At 45.1% G+C, this 15,843-nt stretch overlaps 1 protein-coding gene across 2 annotated transcripts in view; it reads left to right on the forward strand.

Moving 5' to 3' along the window:
- Positions 1 to 15,843, forward strand: part of LOC121578350 (immunoglobulin-like and fibronectin type III domain-containing protein 1) — a 79,069-nt gene that overhangs the window by 14,511 nt on the left and 48,715 nt on the right. For both annotated transcript variants that reach the window (XM_041892673.2, XM_041892674.2), the window contains exon 2: positions 6,515 to 6,600. In XM_041892673.2, the coding sequence (XP_041748607.2) occupies positions 6,552 to 6,600 (49 nt within the window). In that variant the 5' untranslated portion in view covers positions 6,515 to 6,551. The remainder of the gene's footprint in view (positions 1 to 6,514; positions 6,601 to 15,843) is intronic.

Raw genomic sequence — 15,843 nt, forward strand, 5'->3', positions numbered from 1 at the left:
ACGATGCAGAATAAATAAATATACAAATAAAATAGTAACACGAGGAAGAAAATACAATACACAAGAATAGAGCTATATACAGGGAGTACCAGTACCAGATCAATATGCAGAGGTACGAGGTAGATAAAGTGCCCTCAGTAATTATTGGGACAGTGAAGCATTTATTTATTTATTTGTCTCTATACTCCAAAAGTTTGGTTTTAAAATCAAACAATGACAATGAGGTTAATGTGCAGACTGTCAGCTTTAACTTGAGGGAATGTTTTTGAAATTACAGCACTTTTTGTACTTAGTCCCCCCATTTTAGGGGACCAAAAGTATTGGGACATATTCACTTATATGTGTATTAAAGTAGGAAAAAGTTAAGTATTCGGTCCCATATTCATAGAACGCAATGACTACATAAAGCTTGTGACTTTACACATTTGTTGGATACTTTTGCTGTTGTTTTGGTTATGTTTCAGTTTATTTTATGCCCAATAGAAATTAATGGTAAATAATGTATTGTGTCATTTTGGAGTCACTTTTATTGTAAATAATAATATAATATGTTTCTAAATAATTCTACATTAATGTGGATGCTACCATGATTATGGATAATCCTGAATTAATCGTGAATAATGGTGAGCGAGAAAGATACAGATGTACAAATATTATACCTCCAAGACATGCTAACCTCAGGGGAGATTAGAATGCCTAACTTTCAAGCACATCTTATTCAACCCCTATGTTATGGCAAGCCTAAATATGGACAGGAGTAAAAATGTGCTTAACAAGTCACATAATAAGTTGCATGGACTCACTCTGGGTGCAATAATAGCGTTTAACATATTTTTATCTCTGTACTCCACACATAAGATCAAATCAAATCAAATGTTATTGTCCACATGCGCCGAATACAACAGGTGCAGACATTACAGTGAAATGCTTACTTTCAGCCCTTAACCAACAGTGCATTTCTTTTTTATAAAAAAGTAAAATAAAACAACAACAAAAAAAGTGTTGAGAAAAAAAGAGCAGAAGTCAAATAAAATAACAGTAGGGAGGCTATATATACAGGGGGGTACCGGTGCAGAGTCAATGTGCAGGGGCACCGGCTAGTTGAGGTAGTTGAAGTAATATGTACATGTGGTAGAGTTAAAGTGACTATGCATAAATAATTAACAGAGTAGCAGCAGCGTAAAAAGATGGGGTGGGGGGTGGGGGTGGGGGTGGGGCGGCAGTGCAAATAGTCCGGGTAGCCATGATTAGCTGTCAGTAGTCTTATGGCTTGGGGGTAGAAGCTGTTGAGAAGTCTTTTGGACCTAGACTTGGCACTCCGGTACCGCTTGCCGTGCGGTAGCAGAGAGAACAGTCTATGACTAGGGTGGCTGGAGTCTTTGACAATTTTGAGGGCCTTCTTCTGACACCGCCTGGTATAGAGGTTCTGGATGGCAGGAAGCTTGGCCCCAGTGATGTACTGGGCCGTACGCACTACCCTCTGTAGTGCCTTGCGGTCGGAGGCCAAGCAGTTGTCATACCAGGCGGTGATGCAACCAGTCAGGATGCTCTTGATGGTGCAGCTGTAGAATTTTTTGAGGATCTGAGGACCCATGCCAAATCTTTTCAGTCTCCTGAGGGGGAATAGGCTTTGTCATGCCCTCTTCACGACTGTCTTGGTGTGTTTGGACCATGATAGTTCGTTGGTGATGTGGACACCAAGGAACTTGAAGCTCTCAACCTGTTCCACTACAGCCCCGTCGATGAGAATGGGGGCGAGCTCAGTCCTCTTTTTTTTCCCGTAGTCCACAATCATCTCCTTTGTCTTGGTCACGTTGAGGGAGAGGTTGTTATCCTGGCACCACACGGCCAGATCTCTGACCTCCTCCCTATAAGCTGTCTCATCGTTGTCGGTGATCAGGCCTACCACTGTTGTGTCGTCGGCAAACTTAATGATGGTGTTGGAGTTGTGGCCTCATGACAGTTACTGAGTTGAATGTCTATGATAGGAGAAAACTGAGGATGGATCAACAACATTGTAGTTACTCCACAATACTAACCTAAATGACAGAGTGAAAAGAAGAAGCCTGTACATAATACTAATATTCCAAAACATGCATCCTGTTTGAAATAAAGTAAAGTAAAACTGCAAAACAATGGCGCAAAGAAATTAACTTTATGTTTCGGGCAAATCCAACAAAATACATCACTCTTCATATTTTCAAGCATGGTGGTGGCTGCATCATGTTATGGGTATGCTTGTCATCGGCAAGGACTAGCAAGTTTTTTCTAAATAAAAATAAATGGAATAGAGCTAAGCACAGGTAAAATCCTAGAGGAAATCCTGTTTCAGTCTGCCTGCCAACAGACACTGGGAGACAAATTCACCTTTCAGCAGGACAATAACCTAAAACACAAGTATACACTGGAGTTGCTTAACAAGACGACATTGAATGTTCCTGAGTGGCCTAGTTACAGTTTTGACTTCAATCGGCTTGAAAATCTATGGCAAGACTTGAAAATGGCTGTCCGGCAATCATTAACAACCAACTTGACAGAGCTTGAAGAATTAAAAAAAGAATAATGTGCAAATATTGTACAATCCAGGTGTGGAAAGCTCTTAGAGACTTACCCAGAAAGACTCACAGCAGTAATCGCTGACATAAGTGATTCTAACATCTATTGACTCAGGGAGTTGAAAACCTACGTAATCAAGACGTATGAAAAATTTGTGTTTTAATTTCATGTGTGTTTTAATTTCATACATGTTTTTACAAATGTTCAAATTTTTCTTCCACTTTGACATTACATAGTATTTTGTGTAGATCGTTGACAAAACAATTACAATTAAATCAATTTTAATCCCACCTTGTAACACAACAAAATGTGGAAAAAGTCAAGGGGTGTGAATATTTTCTGAAGGCACTGTACTGTATGTGTGATTGTATTGTGTCGGTATGCATGTGTGTGTTATGTGTGTGTGTGTGTGTGTGAATGTATGTAGTGTATGTGAATGAATGTGGGTTTTGTGTTGGAGTGTCAATGTGTGTGAGTGTGTGTATACGGTGTGTATTGTACAGTGGGGAAAAAAAGTATTTAGTCAGCCACCAATTGTGCAAGTTCTCCCACTTAAAAAGATGAGAGAGGCCTGTAATTTTCATCATAGGTACACGTCAACTATGACAGACAAAATGAGGAAAAAAAATCCAGAAAATCACATTGTAGGATTTTTAATGAATTTATTGGCATATGATGGTGGAAAATAAGTATTTGGTCAATAACAAAAGTTTCTCAATACTTTGTTATATACCCTTTGTTGGCAATGACACAGGTCAAACGTTTTCTGTAAGTCTTCAAAAGGTTTTCACACACTGTTGCTGGTATTTTGGCCCATTCCTCCATGCAGATCTCCTCTAGAGCAGTGATGTTTTGGGGCTGTCGCTGGGCAACACAGACTTTCAACTCCCTCCAAAGATTTTCTATGGGGTTGAGATCTGGAGACTGGGTAGGCCACTCCAGGACCTTGAAATGCTTCTTACGAAGCCACTCCTTCGTTGCCCGGGCGGTGTGTTTGGGATCATTGTCATGCTGAAAGACCCAGCCACGTTTCATCTTCAATGCCCTTGCTGATGGAAGGAGGGTTTCACTCAAAATCTCACGATACATGGCCCCATTCATTCTTTCCTTTACACGGATCAGTCGTCCTGGTCCCTTTGCAGAAAAACAGCCCCAAAGCATGATGTTTCCAACCCCATGCTTCACAGTAGGTATGGTGTTCTTTGGATGCAACTCAGCATTCTTTGTCCTCCAAACATGACGAGTTGAGTTTTTACCAAAAAGTTATATTTTGGTTTCATCTGACCATATGACATTCTCCCAATCCTCTTCTGGATCATCCAAATGCACTTCAGACGGGCCTGGACATGTACTGGCTTAAGCAGGGGGACACGTCTCGCACTGCAGGATTTGAGTCCCTGGCAGCGTAGTGTGTTACTGATGGTAGGCTTTGTTACTTTGGTCCCAGCTCTCTGCAGGTCATTCACTAGGTCCCCCCGTGTGGTTCTGGGATTTTTGCTCACCGTTCTTGTGATCATTTTGACCCCACGGGGTGAGATCTTGCGTGGAGCCCCAGATCGAGGGAGATTATCAGTGGTCTTGTATGTCTTCCATTTCCTAATAATTGCTCCCACAGTTGATTTCTTCAAACCAAGCTGCTTACCTATTGCAGATTCAGTCTTCCCAGCCTGGTGCAGGTCTACAATTTTGTTTTTGGTGTCCTTTGACAGCTCTTTGGTCTTGGCCATTGTGGAGTTTGGAGTGTGACTGTTTGAGGTTGTGGACAGGTGTCTTTTATACTGATAACAAGTTCAAACAGGTGCCATTAATACAGGTAACGAGTGGAGGACAGAGGAGCCTCTTAAAGAAGAAGTTACAGGTCTGTGAGAGCCAGAAATCTTGCTTGTTTGTAGGTGACCAAATACTTATTTTCCACCATAATTTGCAAATAAATTCATTAAAAATCCTACAATGGGATTTTCTGGATTTTTTTTTCTCAATTTGTCTGTCATAGTTGACGTGTACCTATGATGAAAATTACAGGCCTCTCTCATCTTTTTAAGTGGGAGAACTTGCACAATTGGTGGCTGACTAAATACTTTTTTTCCCCACTGTATATGTAGTCTAGTGAGTGTGCGTAGGATCAGTGCAAGATAGTTTGGGTACCATTAATTGACTATTTAGCAGTCTGGCTATTTAGCAGTCTTATGGCTTGGAGTTAGAAGCTATCTCTGGGCCTGTTGGTCCAAGAGCCGATGGTCCGGTATCGTTTGCAGGACGGTAGCAGAGTGAAGAGTCTATGGCTTGGATGGCTGGAGTCTTTGGCAATTTTTAGGGCCTTCCTCTGACACCTCCTGATATAGAGGTCCTGGATGGCAGGGAGCTCGGCCCCAGAGATGTACTGGGCTTTCCGCACCACCCTCTGTATCGCTTTGCGGTCAAGGGCAGTGCATTTGCCATACCAAGCGGTGATGCATCCAGTCAAGATGATCTCAATGGTGCAGCTGTATAACTTTTTGAAGATCCGAAGGCCCACGCCAAATTTCTTCAGCCTCCTGAGGGGAAAGAGGCACTGCCGTGCCCTTTTCACGACTGTGCGGGTGTGTGTGGACCATGTTGTCCTTAATGATGTGGATGCCAAGGAACTTGAAGCTCTCGGCCCGCTCCACAACAGCCCTGTCAATGTGGATGGGGGCGTGCTCTCCCTTCTTTCTCCTATAGTCCACGATCAGCTCCTTGGTCTTACTGACTTTGAGGGGGAAGTTGTTGTCCTGGAACCACACTGCTAAGTCTTTGACCTCCTCCCTGTAGGCTGTCTCATTGCTGTAGGTGATCAGACCTACCACCGTCGTGTTGTCAGCAAACTTGATGATGGTGTTGGAGTCGTGCATGGCCACGCAGTCGTGGGTGAACAGGGAGTATAGGAGGGGACTAAGCACAGACACCTGAGGGGCCTCTGTGTTGAGGGTCAGCGTGACGGAGGTGTTGTTGCCTACCCTAACCACCTGGGGCCGGCCCGTCAGGAAGTCCAGGATCCAGTTGCAGAGAGAGGGGTTCAGTCCTAGGGTCCTTAGCTTAGTGATGAGCTTTGAGGGCACTATGGTGTTGAACACTGAGCCGTAGTGTGCGAACAGCATTCTTACGTAGTTATTTCCCCTCTTGTCCTGGTGGGAGAGGGCAGTGTGAAGTGCAAGCGAGATTGTGTCATCTGTGGATCTGTTGGGGCGGTATGCAAATTGGAGTGGGTCTAGGGTGTCTGGGATGATGGTGTTGATGTGTGTAATTACCAGCCTTTTAAATCACTTCATAATTACAGATGTGAGTGCTACAGGGCGATAGTCATTTAGGCAGGTTACATTGGAGCTGTTGGGAACAGGGACAATGGTTGTCAGCTTGAAACATGTTGAGATTACAGACTGGGACTAGCAGAGATTGAAAATGTCGGTGAAGACGCTTGCCAGATGGTCTGTGTGTGCTTTGAGAACATGCCTTGGTATTCCGTCTGGCCCGGTGGCCTTGTGATTGTTATCTTAATTAAACGTTTTGCTCACATCGGCCACGGAGAAAGCGAAATCACTCAGTCTTCTGGAAAAACAGGGGCTTTCACGCAAGGCACAATGTTATATTCCTTCGATTCGAGAATAAAAGGCAACTGATGGCTGGGTTTCCCTTTGTAATCCGTAATCGTCTGCAAGCCCTGCCACATACAACGAGCGTCGGAGCCGGTGTAATAGGATTCCACCTTTCTTCTATATTGTATGTTTGATGTCTTTTGCATGTTTGATGTCTCGTCTGAGGTCTTGTGTCTTTTTATTTGGCTTCGTATCTGGTGGGTATCTCAATGACTGTAATCGGTGGTAGTGATGTTCTATTCAACTTTCTGTTTCAAGACCCAATATGACCAATCTAAGATCCATGTTGTTGAGATGAGATAAGTTTTAACTCACATTCCTTTTCTCTGTGTGATTGTCTGTTACAGAGCCTTCTGAGTTGAGCGAACTCTAAAAGATACCAAGATGTGGAAGAAGTCAAAAGTGACAGATAAATCTGCCGAAGGGCAGAAGGGTAAGTGCAATGTGATGGATTTCTCCTCAGATCAGTTGAATCAAGACAGACAAACACCCAATGCAGTCACACACAGGCAAGGGGTAAAGAACAAAAATGGCAGGAATCATTGTCCATTATTGATTGGCAAGATACCGTTGCAGATTAGGTTGTGCTGTATTGGCACAACAATTGCTACAATGTGCGTGCATCACGGTGCTATTGCGTCTTCTAGCGATAGTTTGCCAGTAAATCGCGGTATGTAAATGTTCAATTAGACCTACCAATACACAACAGAGCAAAGAGAAGATATGACATCATTTTCAGTACAGATTACAGTGAGGGAAAAAAGTACTTGATCCCCTGCTGATTTTGCATGTTACATTAAGGTAGTCATAAAAACAAAGCTTCATTTCCGCCCTAATTATCAATAATTCCCTGTCTTAGGTCAGTTAGGATCACCACTTTATTTTAAGAATGTGAAATGTCAGAATAATAGTAGAGAATGATTTATTTCAGCTTTTATTTATTTCATCACATTCCCAGTGGGTCAGAAGTTTACATACACTCAATTAGTATTTGGTAGCATTGCCTTTAAATTGTTTAACTTGGGTCAAATGTTTCGGGTAGCCTTCCACAAGCTTCCCACAATAAGTTGTGTGAATGTTGGCCCATTCCTCCTGACAGAGCTGGTGTAACTGAGTCAGGTTTGTAGGCCTCCTTGCTCACACATGCTTTTTTCAGTTCTGCCCACACATTTTATATAGGCCTGAGGTCAGGGCTTGTGATGGCCACTCCAATACCTTGACTTTGTTGTCCTTAAGACATTTTGCCACAACTTTGGAAGTAGGCTTGGGGTCATTGTCCATTTGGAAGACCCATTTACGACCAAGCTTTAACTTCCTGACTAATGTCTTGAGATGTTGCTTCAATATATCCACATAATTTTCCTTCCTCATGATGCCATCTATTTTGTGAAGTGCACCAGTCCCTCCTGCAGCAAGCACCCCCATAGCATGATGCTGCCACCCCCGTGCTTCACGGTTGGGATGGTGTTCTTCGGCTTGCAAGCGTCCCCCTTTTTCCTCCAAACATAACAATGGAAATTATGGCCAAACAGTTCTATTTTTGTTTCATCAGACCAGAGGACATTTCGCCAAAAAGTACGATCTTTGTCCCCATGTGCAGTTGCAAACCGTAGTCTGGATTTTTTATGGAGGTTTTGGAGCAGTGGCTTCTTCCTTGCTGAGCGGCCTTTCAGGTTATGTCGATATAGGACTCGTTTTACTGTGGATATAGATGCTTTTGTACCTGTTTCCTCCAGCATCTTCACAAGGTCCTTTGTTGTTGTTCTGGGATTGATTTGCACTTTTCGCACCAAAGTATGTTCATCTCTAGGAGACAGAATGTGTCTCCTTCCTGAGTGGTATGACGGCTGCGTGGTCCCATGGTGTTTATACTTGCGTACTATTGTTTGTACAGATGAACGTGGTACCTTCAGGCGTTAAGAAATTGCTCCCAAGGATGAACCAGACTTGTGGAGGTCTACAAATTTTTTCTGAGGTCTTTGCTGATTTATTTAGATTTTCCCATGATGTCAAGCAAAGAGACACTGAGTTTGAAGGTAGCCTTGAAATACATCCACAGGTACACCTCCAATTGACTCAAATTATATCCATTAACCTATCAGAAGCTTCTAAAGCCATGACATAATTTTTTGGAATTGTCCAAGCTGTTTAAAGGCACAGTCAACTTACTGTATGTAAACTTCTGACCCACTGGAATTGTGATACAGTGAATTATAAGTGAAATAATCTGTCTGTAAACAATTGTTGGAAAAATTACTTGTGTCATGCACAAAGTAGATGTCCTAACCGACTTGCCAAAACTATAGTTTGTTAACAAGAAATTTGTGGAGTGGTTGAAAAACGAGTTTTAAGTGTACGTAAACTTCCGACTTCAACTGTACCTGTAGTTTACTAAAAATGAATCACATAACTGCAAGACAATGCACTTATTCTGAAAAACTGATTTGACATCAAGAGGAATCTGTCAAACCTGTGCTGAATGCTTGACAACATATCTACTCAGTCATCAAATCTAAACTGAAGATCAAGTTTTACATAATATTTGACCAGTCAACTGAAGCGTGTTAAGAGATACCACTGTGGAGAAGATTGAAATTGGAAGACTGGACTCAAAACACATATTTCTGACAATAAAACTGTATGGTAGCATATATAATCTGCTATCCCTTCTTCCTCAGCTGTTTGTCAAATCAATTTACAGCTAACTATTTCATGCACTGTACCTGTCACAGAAAAGGACTCCCAACAGCCGAACCCTATGGACAACCATCACACATTTAATGGGACCTTATTGGATGCCAATGAGCACTGACACATCCGATATCTGATACACCAAAGTTGGTCAGCAGATTTAGTATAATTTAATACCATGAGTTCTTACTTCGTATTTGTCACACCAGCCTTCGCTTTGGCTCCCCCTCCTGTCCAGCTCAGTCATTCAGCATCACCGGCCTTCTAGCTGCTGTTGAACCTGCTGCTGGCAAACACCCTTTACTCATCAACCCGGACTTGTCTCATCATCATTACACACATCTGGTTCCAATCCCCACTCTATCACTGTATATATACTCCCTCTGTCGTTTGTCTTTGTCGGTGATTGTAAACTCAGCAAAAAAATGAAACATCCTCACACTGTCAACTGCATTTATTTTCAGCAAACTTAACCTGTGTAATTTTTTTGTATGAAAATAACAAGTTCCACAGACATGTGACTAACAGAAATTGAATAATGTGTCCCTGAACAAAGGGGGGGGTAACAGTCAGTATCTGGTGTGGCCACCAGCTGCATTAAGTACTGCAGTGCATCTCCTCCTCATGGACTGCACCAGATTTGCCAGTTCTTGCTGTGAGATGTTACCCCACTCTTCCACCAAGGCATCTGCAAGTTCCCGGACATTTCTGGGGGGAATGGCCCTAGCCCTCACCCTCCGATCCCACAGGTCCCAGACATGCTCAATGGGATTGAGATCCAGGCTCTTCGCTGGCCATGGCAGAACACTGACGTTCCTGTCTTGCAGGAAATCACACACAGAACGAGCAGTATGGCTGGTGGCATTGTCATGCTGGAGGGTCATGTCAGGATGAGCCTGCAGGAAGGGTACCACATGAAGGAGGAGGATGTCTTCTCTGTAACGCACAGCGTTAAGATTGCCTGCAATGACAACAAGCTCAGTCCGATGATGCAAGCCCAGACCATGACGGACCCTCCACCTCCAAATCGATCCCGCTCCAGAGTACAGGCCTCGGTGTAATGCTCATTCCTTCGACGATAAACATGAAACCGACCATCACCCCTGTGAGACAAAACTGCGACTAAGTCAGTGAAGAGCACTTTTTGCCAGTCCTGTCTGGTCCAGCGACGGTGGGTTTGTGCCCATAGGAGAAAGTTGTTGCCGGTGATGTCTGGTGAGGACCTACCTTACAACAGGCCTACAAGCCCTCAATCCAGCCTCTCTCAGCCTATTGCGGACAGTCTGAGCACTGATGGAGAGATTGTGCATTCATGATGTAACTTGGGCAGTTGTTATTGCCATCCTGTACCTGTCCCGCAGGTGTGATGTTCGGATGTACCGATCCGGTGCAGATGTTGTTACACATGGTCTGCCACTGCGAGGACGATCAGCTGTCCGTCTTGTCTTCCTGTAGCGCTGTCTTAGGCATCTCACAGTACGGACATTGCAATTTATTACCCTGGCCACATCTGCAGTCCTCATGCCTCCTTGCAGCATGCCTAAGGAATGTTCACGCAGATGAGCAGGGACCCTGGGCATCTTTCTTTTTGTGTTTTTCAGAGTCAGTAGAAAGCCTCTTTAGTGTCCCAAGTTTTCATAACTGTGACCTTAATTGCCTACCATCTGTAAGCTGTTAGTTTCTTAACGTCCGTTCCACAGGTGCATGTTCATTAATTGTTTATGGTTCATTGAACAAGCATGGAAAACAGTGTTTAAACCCTTTACAATGAAGATCTGTGAAGTATTTTGGATTTTTACAATTATCTTTGAAAGACATGGTCCTGAAAAAGGGACGTTTCTTTTTTTGCTGAGTTTACATATTGCTTGAATTTTATATTTTCCACGGTGGGTTTCGTCCCACTTTGAGCTATGGTGCTTTGATAAATTTAGTAGTTCTAAACCTGCGACTGCCTCCTGCCTACTCCTCTCTACACTTGAATGACCGACACAAGAAAACAGGAGGCAATAGGACATCCCAACCTCTCCGCTGTAGGACGAGGTGATCCAGACTGTACGCCAACTGCAGGCTACACCTCCACCTTCCCAGCTCCTCATGGTCGTTCCAGCCACCTCACCACCATCTACATCACCCAGTCTGATCAGCAACGTCCACCTGCCCCTCCCGGAGCGGTTTGACGGCACCCCAGCTCACTGCAGGGGGTTTCTTCTGCAGTGTGACCTCCACCTTGCACGTTATGCCGGGACGGCCCATGGAGGTGGGCACACGCACATTCCCCCGGAGGATCGTCAATGCCACCGTCAACAGGGTCTCTGCTCCTACTGCAGGGAGTCGGACCACCCCTGGAACACCTGTCCCAGTAGGAGAACCAGGCGAAGAAGTGACAGGCCCGAGGAGCAATCCTGCAACTTCCCAGGTAGGTGTGGACATGCCTTGCTCATCTCTGTCCACCCAGCCCATCCTCCTCCCTGTCACCTTCCCGGACTATCATGGTCCCCCACTGAGTCCTTCCCTAGTGGACTCAGGTGCTGCAGGCAATTTCCTAGACCGGTCAGAGGCCTTATCATTATGCATTCCTTTAGTCCCTTTACAACCCCCTATCCCAGTCCATGCCTTAGACAACCGTTCCCTAGGAATAGGACTGGTAAGCCAAAGCACGATTCCCATTTCCCTCCAGTTGATCACAACCACCATGAACGCATCACGTTCCTCATCTTAGACTCTCCTGCACACCCCATAGTACCCCAGTCATAGACTGTTCTCTCTGCTACCGCACGGCAAGCGGTACCGGAGTGCCAAGTCTAGGTCCAAAAGACTTCTCAACAGCTTCTACCCCCAAGCCATAAAACTCCTGAACAGCTAATCATGGCTACCCAGACTATTTGCACTGCCCCCCCCACCCCATCTTTTTACGCTGCTGCTTATTGCTGTTAATTATTTATGCATAGTCACTTTAACTCTACACACATGTACATATTACTTCAAATATCTCAACTAGCCGGTGCCCCCGTACATTGACTCTGCACCGGTACCCCCCTGTATATATAGCCTCCCTACTGTTATTTTATTTAACTTCTGCTCTTTTTTTCTCAACACTTTATTGTTGTTGTTTTATTTTACTTTTTTATAAAAAAATAAATGCACTGTTGGTTAAGGACTGTAAGTAAGCATTTCACTGTAATGTCTGCACCTGTTGTATTCAGCGCATGTGGCCAATAAAATGTCATTTGATTTGATTTGATATGTCTCCCCTGGTTACAGATGCATAACCCCAGTATATCGTGGACAGAGAAAGGGTTGTTGGGTTGATCACAGGAGTGTCAGGAGAGGTGTCTCTCGGTGTCTATCTGTGCCAACTACGTGTAAAGTCCGGACCAGGCCACTCACATCCCTATCCCGTAGGAATACCAGGACCTACAGTGCCTTGCAAAAGTATTCATCCCCCTTCACATTTTTCCTATTGTGTTTGCCCACTGACAAAGACATGATCAGTCTATAATTTTTATGTTAGGTTTATTTGAACAGTGAGAGACCGAATAACAACAAAAAAATCCAGAAATACGCATGTCAAAAATGTTATAAATTGATTTGCGTTTTAATGAGGGAAATAAGTATTTGCCCCTCTGCAAAACATGACTTAGTATTTGGTGGCAAAACCCTTGTTGGCAATCACAGAGGTCAGACGTTTCTTGTAGTTGGCCACCAGGTTTGCACACATCTCAGGAGGGATTTTGTCCCACTCCTCTTTGCAGATCTTCTCCAAGTCATTAAGGTTTCGAGGCTGATGTTTGGCAACTCGAACCTTCAGCTCCCTCCACAGCTTTTCTATGGGATTAAGGTCTGGAGACTGGCTAGGCCACTCCAGGACCTTAATGTGCTTCATCTTGAGCCACTCCTTTGTTGCCTTGGCTGTGTGTTTTGGGTCATTGTCATGCTGGAATACCCATCCACGACCCATTTTAAATGTCCTAGCTGAGTGAAGGAGGTTCTCACCCAAGATTTGACGGTACATGGCCCCGTCCATCGTCCCTTTGATGCGGTGAAGTTGTCCTGTCCCCTTAGCAGAAAAACAACCCCAAAGCATAATGTTTCCACCTCCATGTTTGACGGTGGGGATGGTGTTCCTGGGGTCATAGGCAGCATTCCTCCTCCTCCAAACACGGCGAGTTGAGTTGATGCCAAAGAGCTCGATTTTGGTCTCATCTGACCACAACACTTTCAACCAGTTCTCCTCTGAATCATTCAGATGTTCATTGGCAAACTTCAGACGGGCCTGTATATGTGCTTTCTTGAGCAGCGGGACCTTGCGGGCACTGCAGGATTTCAGTCCTTCACGGCGTAGTGTGTTACCAATTGTTTTCTTGGTGACTATGGTCCCAGCTGCCTTGAGATCATTGACAAGATCCTCCCGTGTAGTTCTGGGCTGATTCCTCACCATTCTCATGATCAATGCAACTCTACGAGGTGAGATCTTGCATGGAGCCCCATGTCGAGGGAGATTGACAGTGCTTTTGTGTTTCTTCCATTTGCGAATAATCGCACCAACTGTTGTCACCTTCTCACCAAGCTGCTTGGCGATGGTCTTGTAGCCCATTCCAGCCTTGTGTAGGTCTACAATCTTGTCCCTGACATCCTTGGAGAGCTCTTTGGTCTTGGCCATGGTGGAGAGTTTGGAATCTGATTGATTGATCGCTTCTGTGGACAGGTGTCTTTTATACAGGAAACAAGCTGAGATTAGGAGCACTCCCTTTAAGAGTGTGCTCCTAATCTCAGCTCGTTACCTGTATAAAAGACACCTGGGAGCCAGACATCTTTCTGATTGAGAGGGGGTCAAATACTTATTTCCCTCATTAAAATGCAAATCAATTTATAACACTTTTGACATGCATTTTTCTGTATTTTTTTGTTGTTATTCTGTCTCTCACTGTTCAAATAAACCTACCATTAAAATTATAGACTGATCATTTCTTTGTCAGTGGGCAAACGTACAAAATCAGCAGGGGATCAAATACTTGTTTCCCTCACTGTATACACCTGTTCTGAAAGGCCCCAGAGTCTGCAACACCACTAAGCAAGGGGCACCACCAAGCAAGCGGCACCATGAAGACCAAGGAACTCTCCAAACAGGTCAGGGTCAAAGTTGTGGAGAAGTACAGATCAGGTTTGGGTTATTAAAAAATATCAGAAACTTAGAAAATCCCACGGAGCACCATTAAATCCATTATTAAAACATGGAAAGAATATGGCACCACAGCAAACCTGCCACGAGAGGGCCGCCCACCGAAATTAATGGACCAGGCAATGAGGGCAGGTAGCTTAGTGGTTAAGAGCGTTGTACCAGTAACCGAAAGGTCGCTGGTTCTAATCCCCGAGCCGACTAGGTGAAAAATCTGTCGATGTGCCCTTGAGCAAGGCACTTAACCCTAATTGCTCCTGTAAGTCGCTCTGGATAAGAGCGTCTGCTAAATGACCAATTTTTTATTTAATCAGAGAGGCATCAAAGAGACCAATGATAACCCTGAAGTAGCTGCAAAGCTCAACAGCGGAGATTGGAGTATATGCCTGGTTCTACCCTCACGTGGGGGCATATCTACCCTCTCTCGCATGCAGAGACCGAAGCCATGGAGGTCTACATCCAGTAGATGCTGGCCTAAGGATTCCTCCGTCCGTCCACCTCTCCGGCCTCTTCCAGCTTTTTATTCGTGAAGAAGAAGGACGGAGGTCTCCTCCCCTGTATCAATTACCGGACACTGAATAAGGCTACGGTTAAATTCAGTTATCCCTGCCTCTCATATCCACTGTGATCGAACAGATACACGGTGCAAAGTACTTTACCAAATTGGATTTACGCAGTGCCTACAACATGGTGCGCATCAGAGAGGTGGATGAATGGAAGACCGCCTTCAGCACCAGCACCGGGCACTACAAATACAGGGTAATGCCCTACAGCCTGACAAATGCACCCTCGGTGTTCCAATCCTTCATTAACGAGGTGTTTAGAGACATGTTGGGTCGCTCTGTAGTGGGGTACATAGACGACATCTTGGTGTACTCCACTACATGCGAGCAACATGTCTCTCATGTCAGGTCCGTTTTGGAGAGGCTGATAGGGCATCTCCTGTATGCCAAGGTGGAGAAGTGCCTTTTCTTCCAGCAGGCGGTCTCCTTCCTGGGCTATCGAATATCCACCGTGGGAGTGGAAATGGAAGAACAGAGGGTCAGTGCAGTACGGTCGTGGCCTGTTCCCTCCAACATCAAGGCGATGCAGCGCTTCCTAGGTTTTGCCAACTATTTCAGGCGCTTCATTAGGGGTTTCAGCACAGTGGTGGCCCCTCTCACCTCCCTCCTTTTGGGAGGTCCTCGACAGCTGCACTGGACTGGGGAGGCCAATGAAGCCTTTCGTGCGCTCAAGGAACAGTTTACGAATGCACCGGTTCTGGCTCATCCTGTCCCATCTCTGCCCTTCATCGTGGAGATGGATGCCTCTGAGGTTGGAGTAGGGGCTGTTCTCTCCCAACGTACTGGATCGCCGCCTAAACTCCATCCATGCGCCTTCTACTCACGGAGCTGTCTCCCGCGGAGCGGAATTATGACGTGGGGGATTGTGAGTTGTTGGCCGTCAAGAAGGCGCTGAAGGCATGGCGGCACTGGCTGGAGGCTGCTCAACACCCATTCCTTGTCTGGACGGACCACCGGAACCTAGAGTACATTCGAGCAGCGAAGAGGCTGAACCGCGTCAGGCCAGGTGGGCCCTATTCTTCACCAAGTTTGACTTTACCCTCTCCTACCGGCCGGGATCTAAGAATGTTAAGTCCGATGCATTGTCCCGGGTGCATGACACAGAGGATCGGAGGGAGGAAGTGACAATCATTATTCCCCTGTCCCGCATTGTGGCTCCTGTCTTGTGGATTGTGTACGCGGACATCCGTCGAGCCCTGCGACAGGAGCCCTCACCTGCCCACTGTCCCGAGGGGCGTAACTACGT

This window comes from Coregonus clupeaformis, chromosome 12 (assembly GCF_020615455.1).
Source record: "Coregonus clupeaformis isolate EN_2021a chromosome 12, ASM2061545v1, whole genome shotgun sequence".
Taxonomy (NCBI): domain Eukaryota; kingdom Metazoa; phylum Chordata; class Actinopteri; order Salmoniformes; family Salmonidae; genus Coregonus; species Coregonus clupeaformis.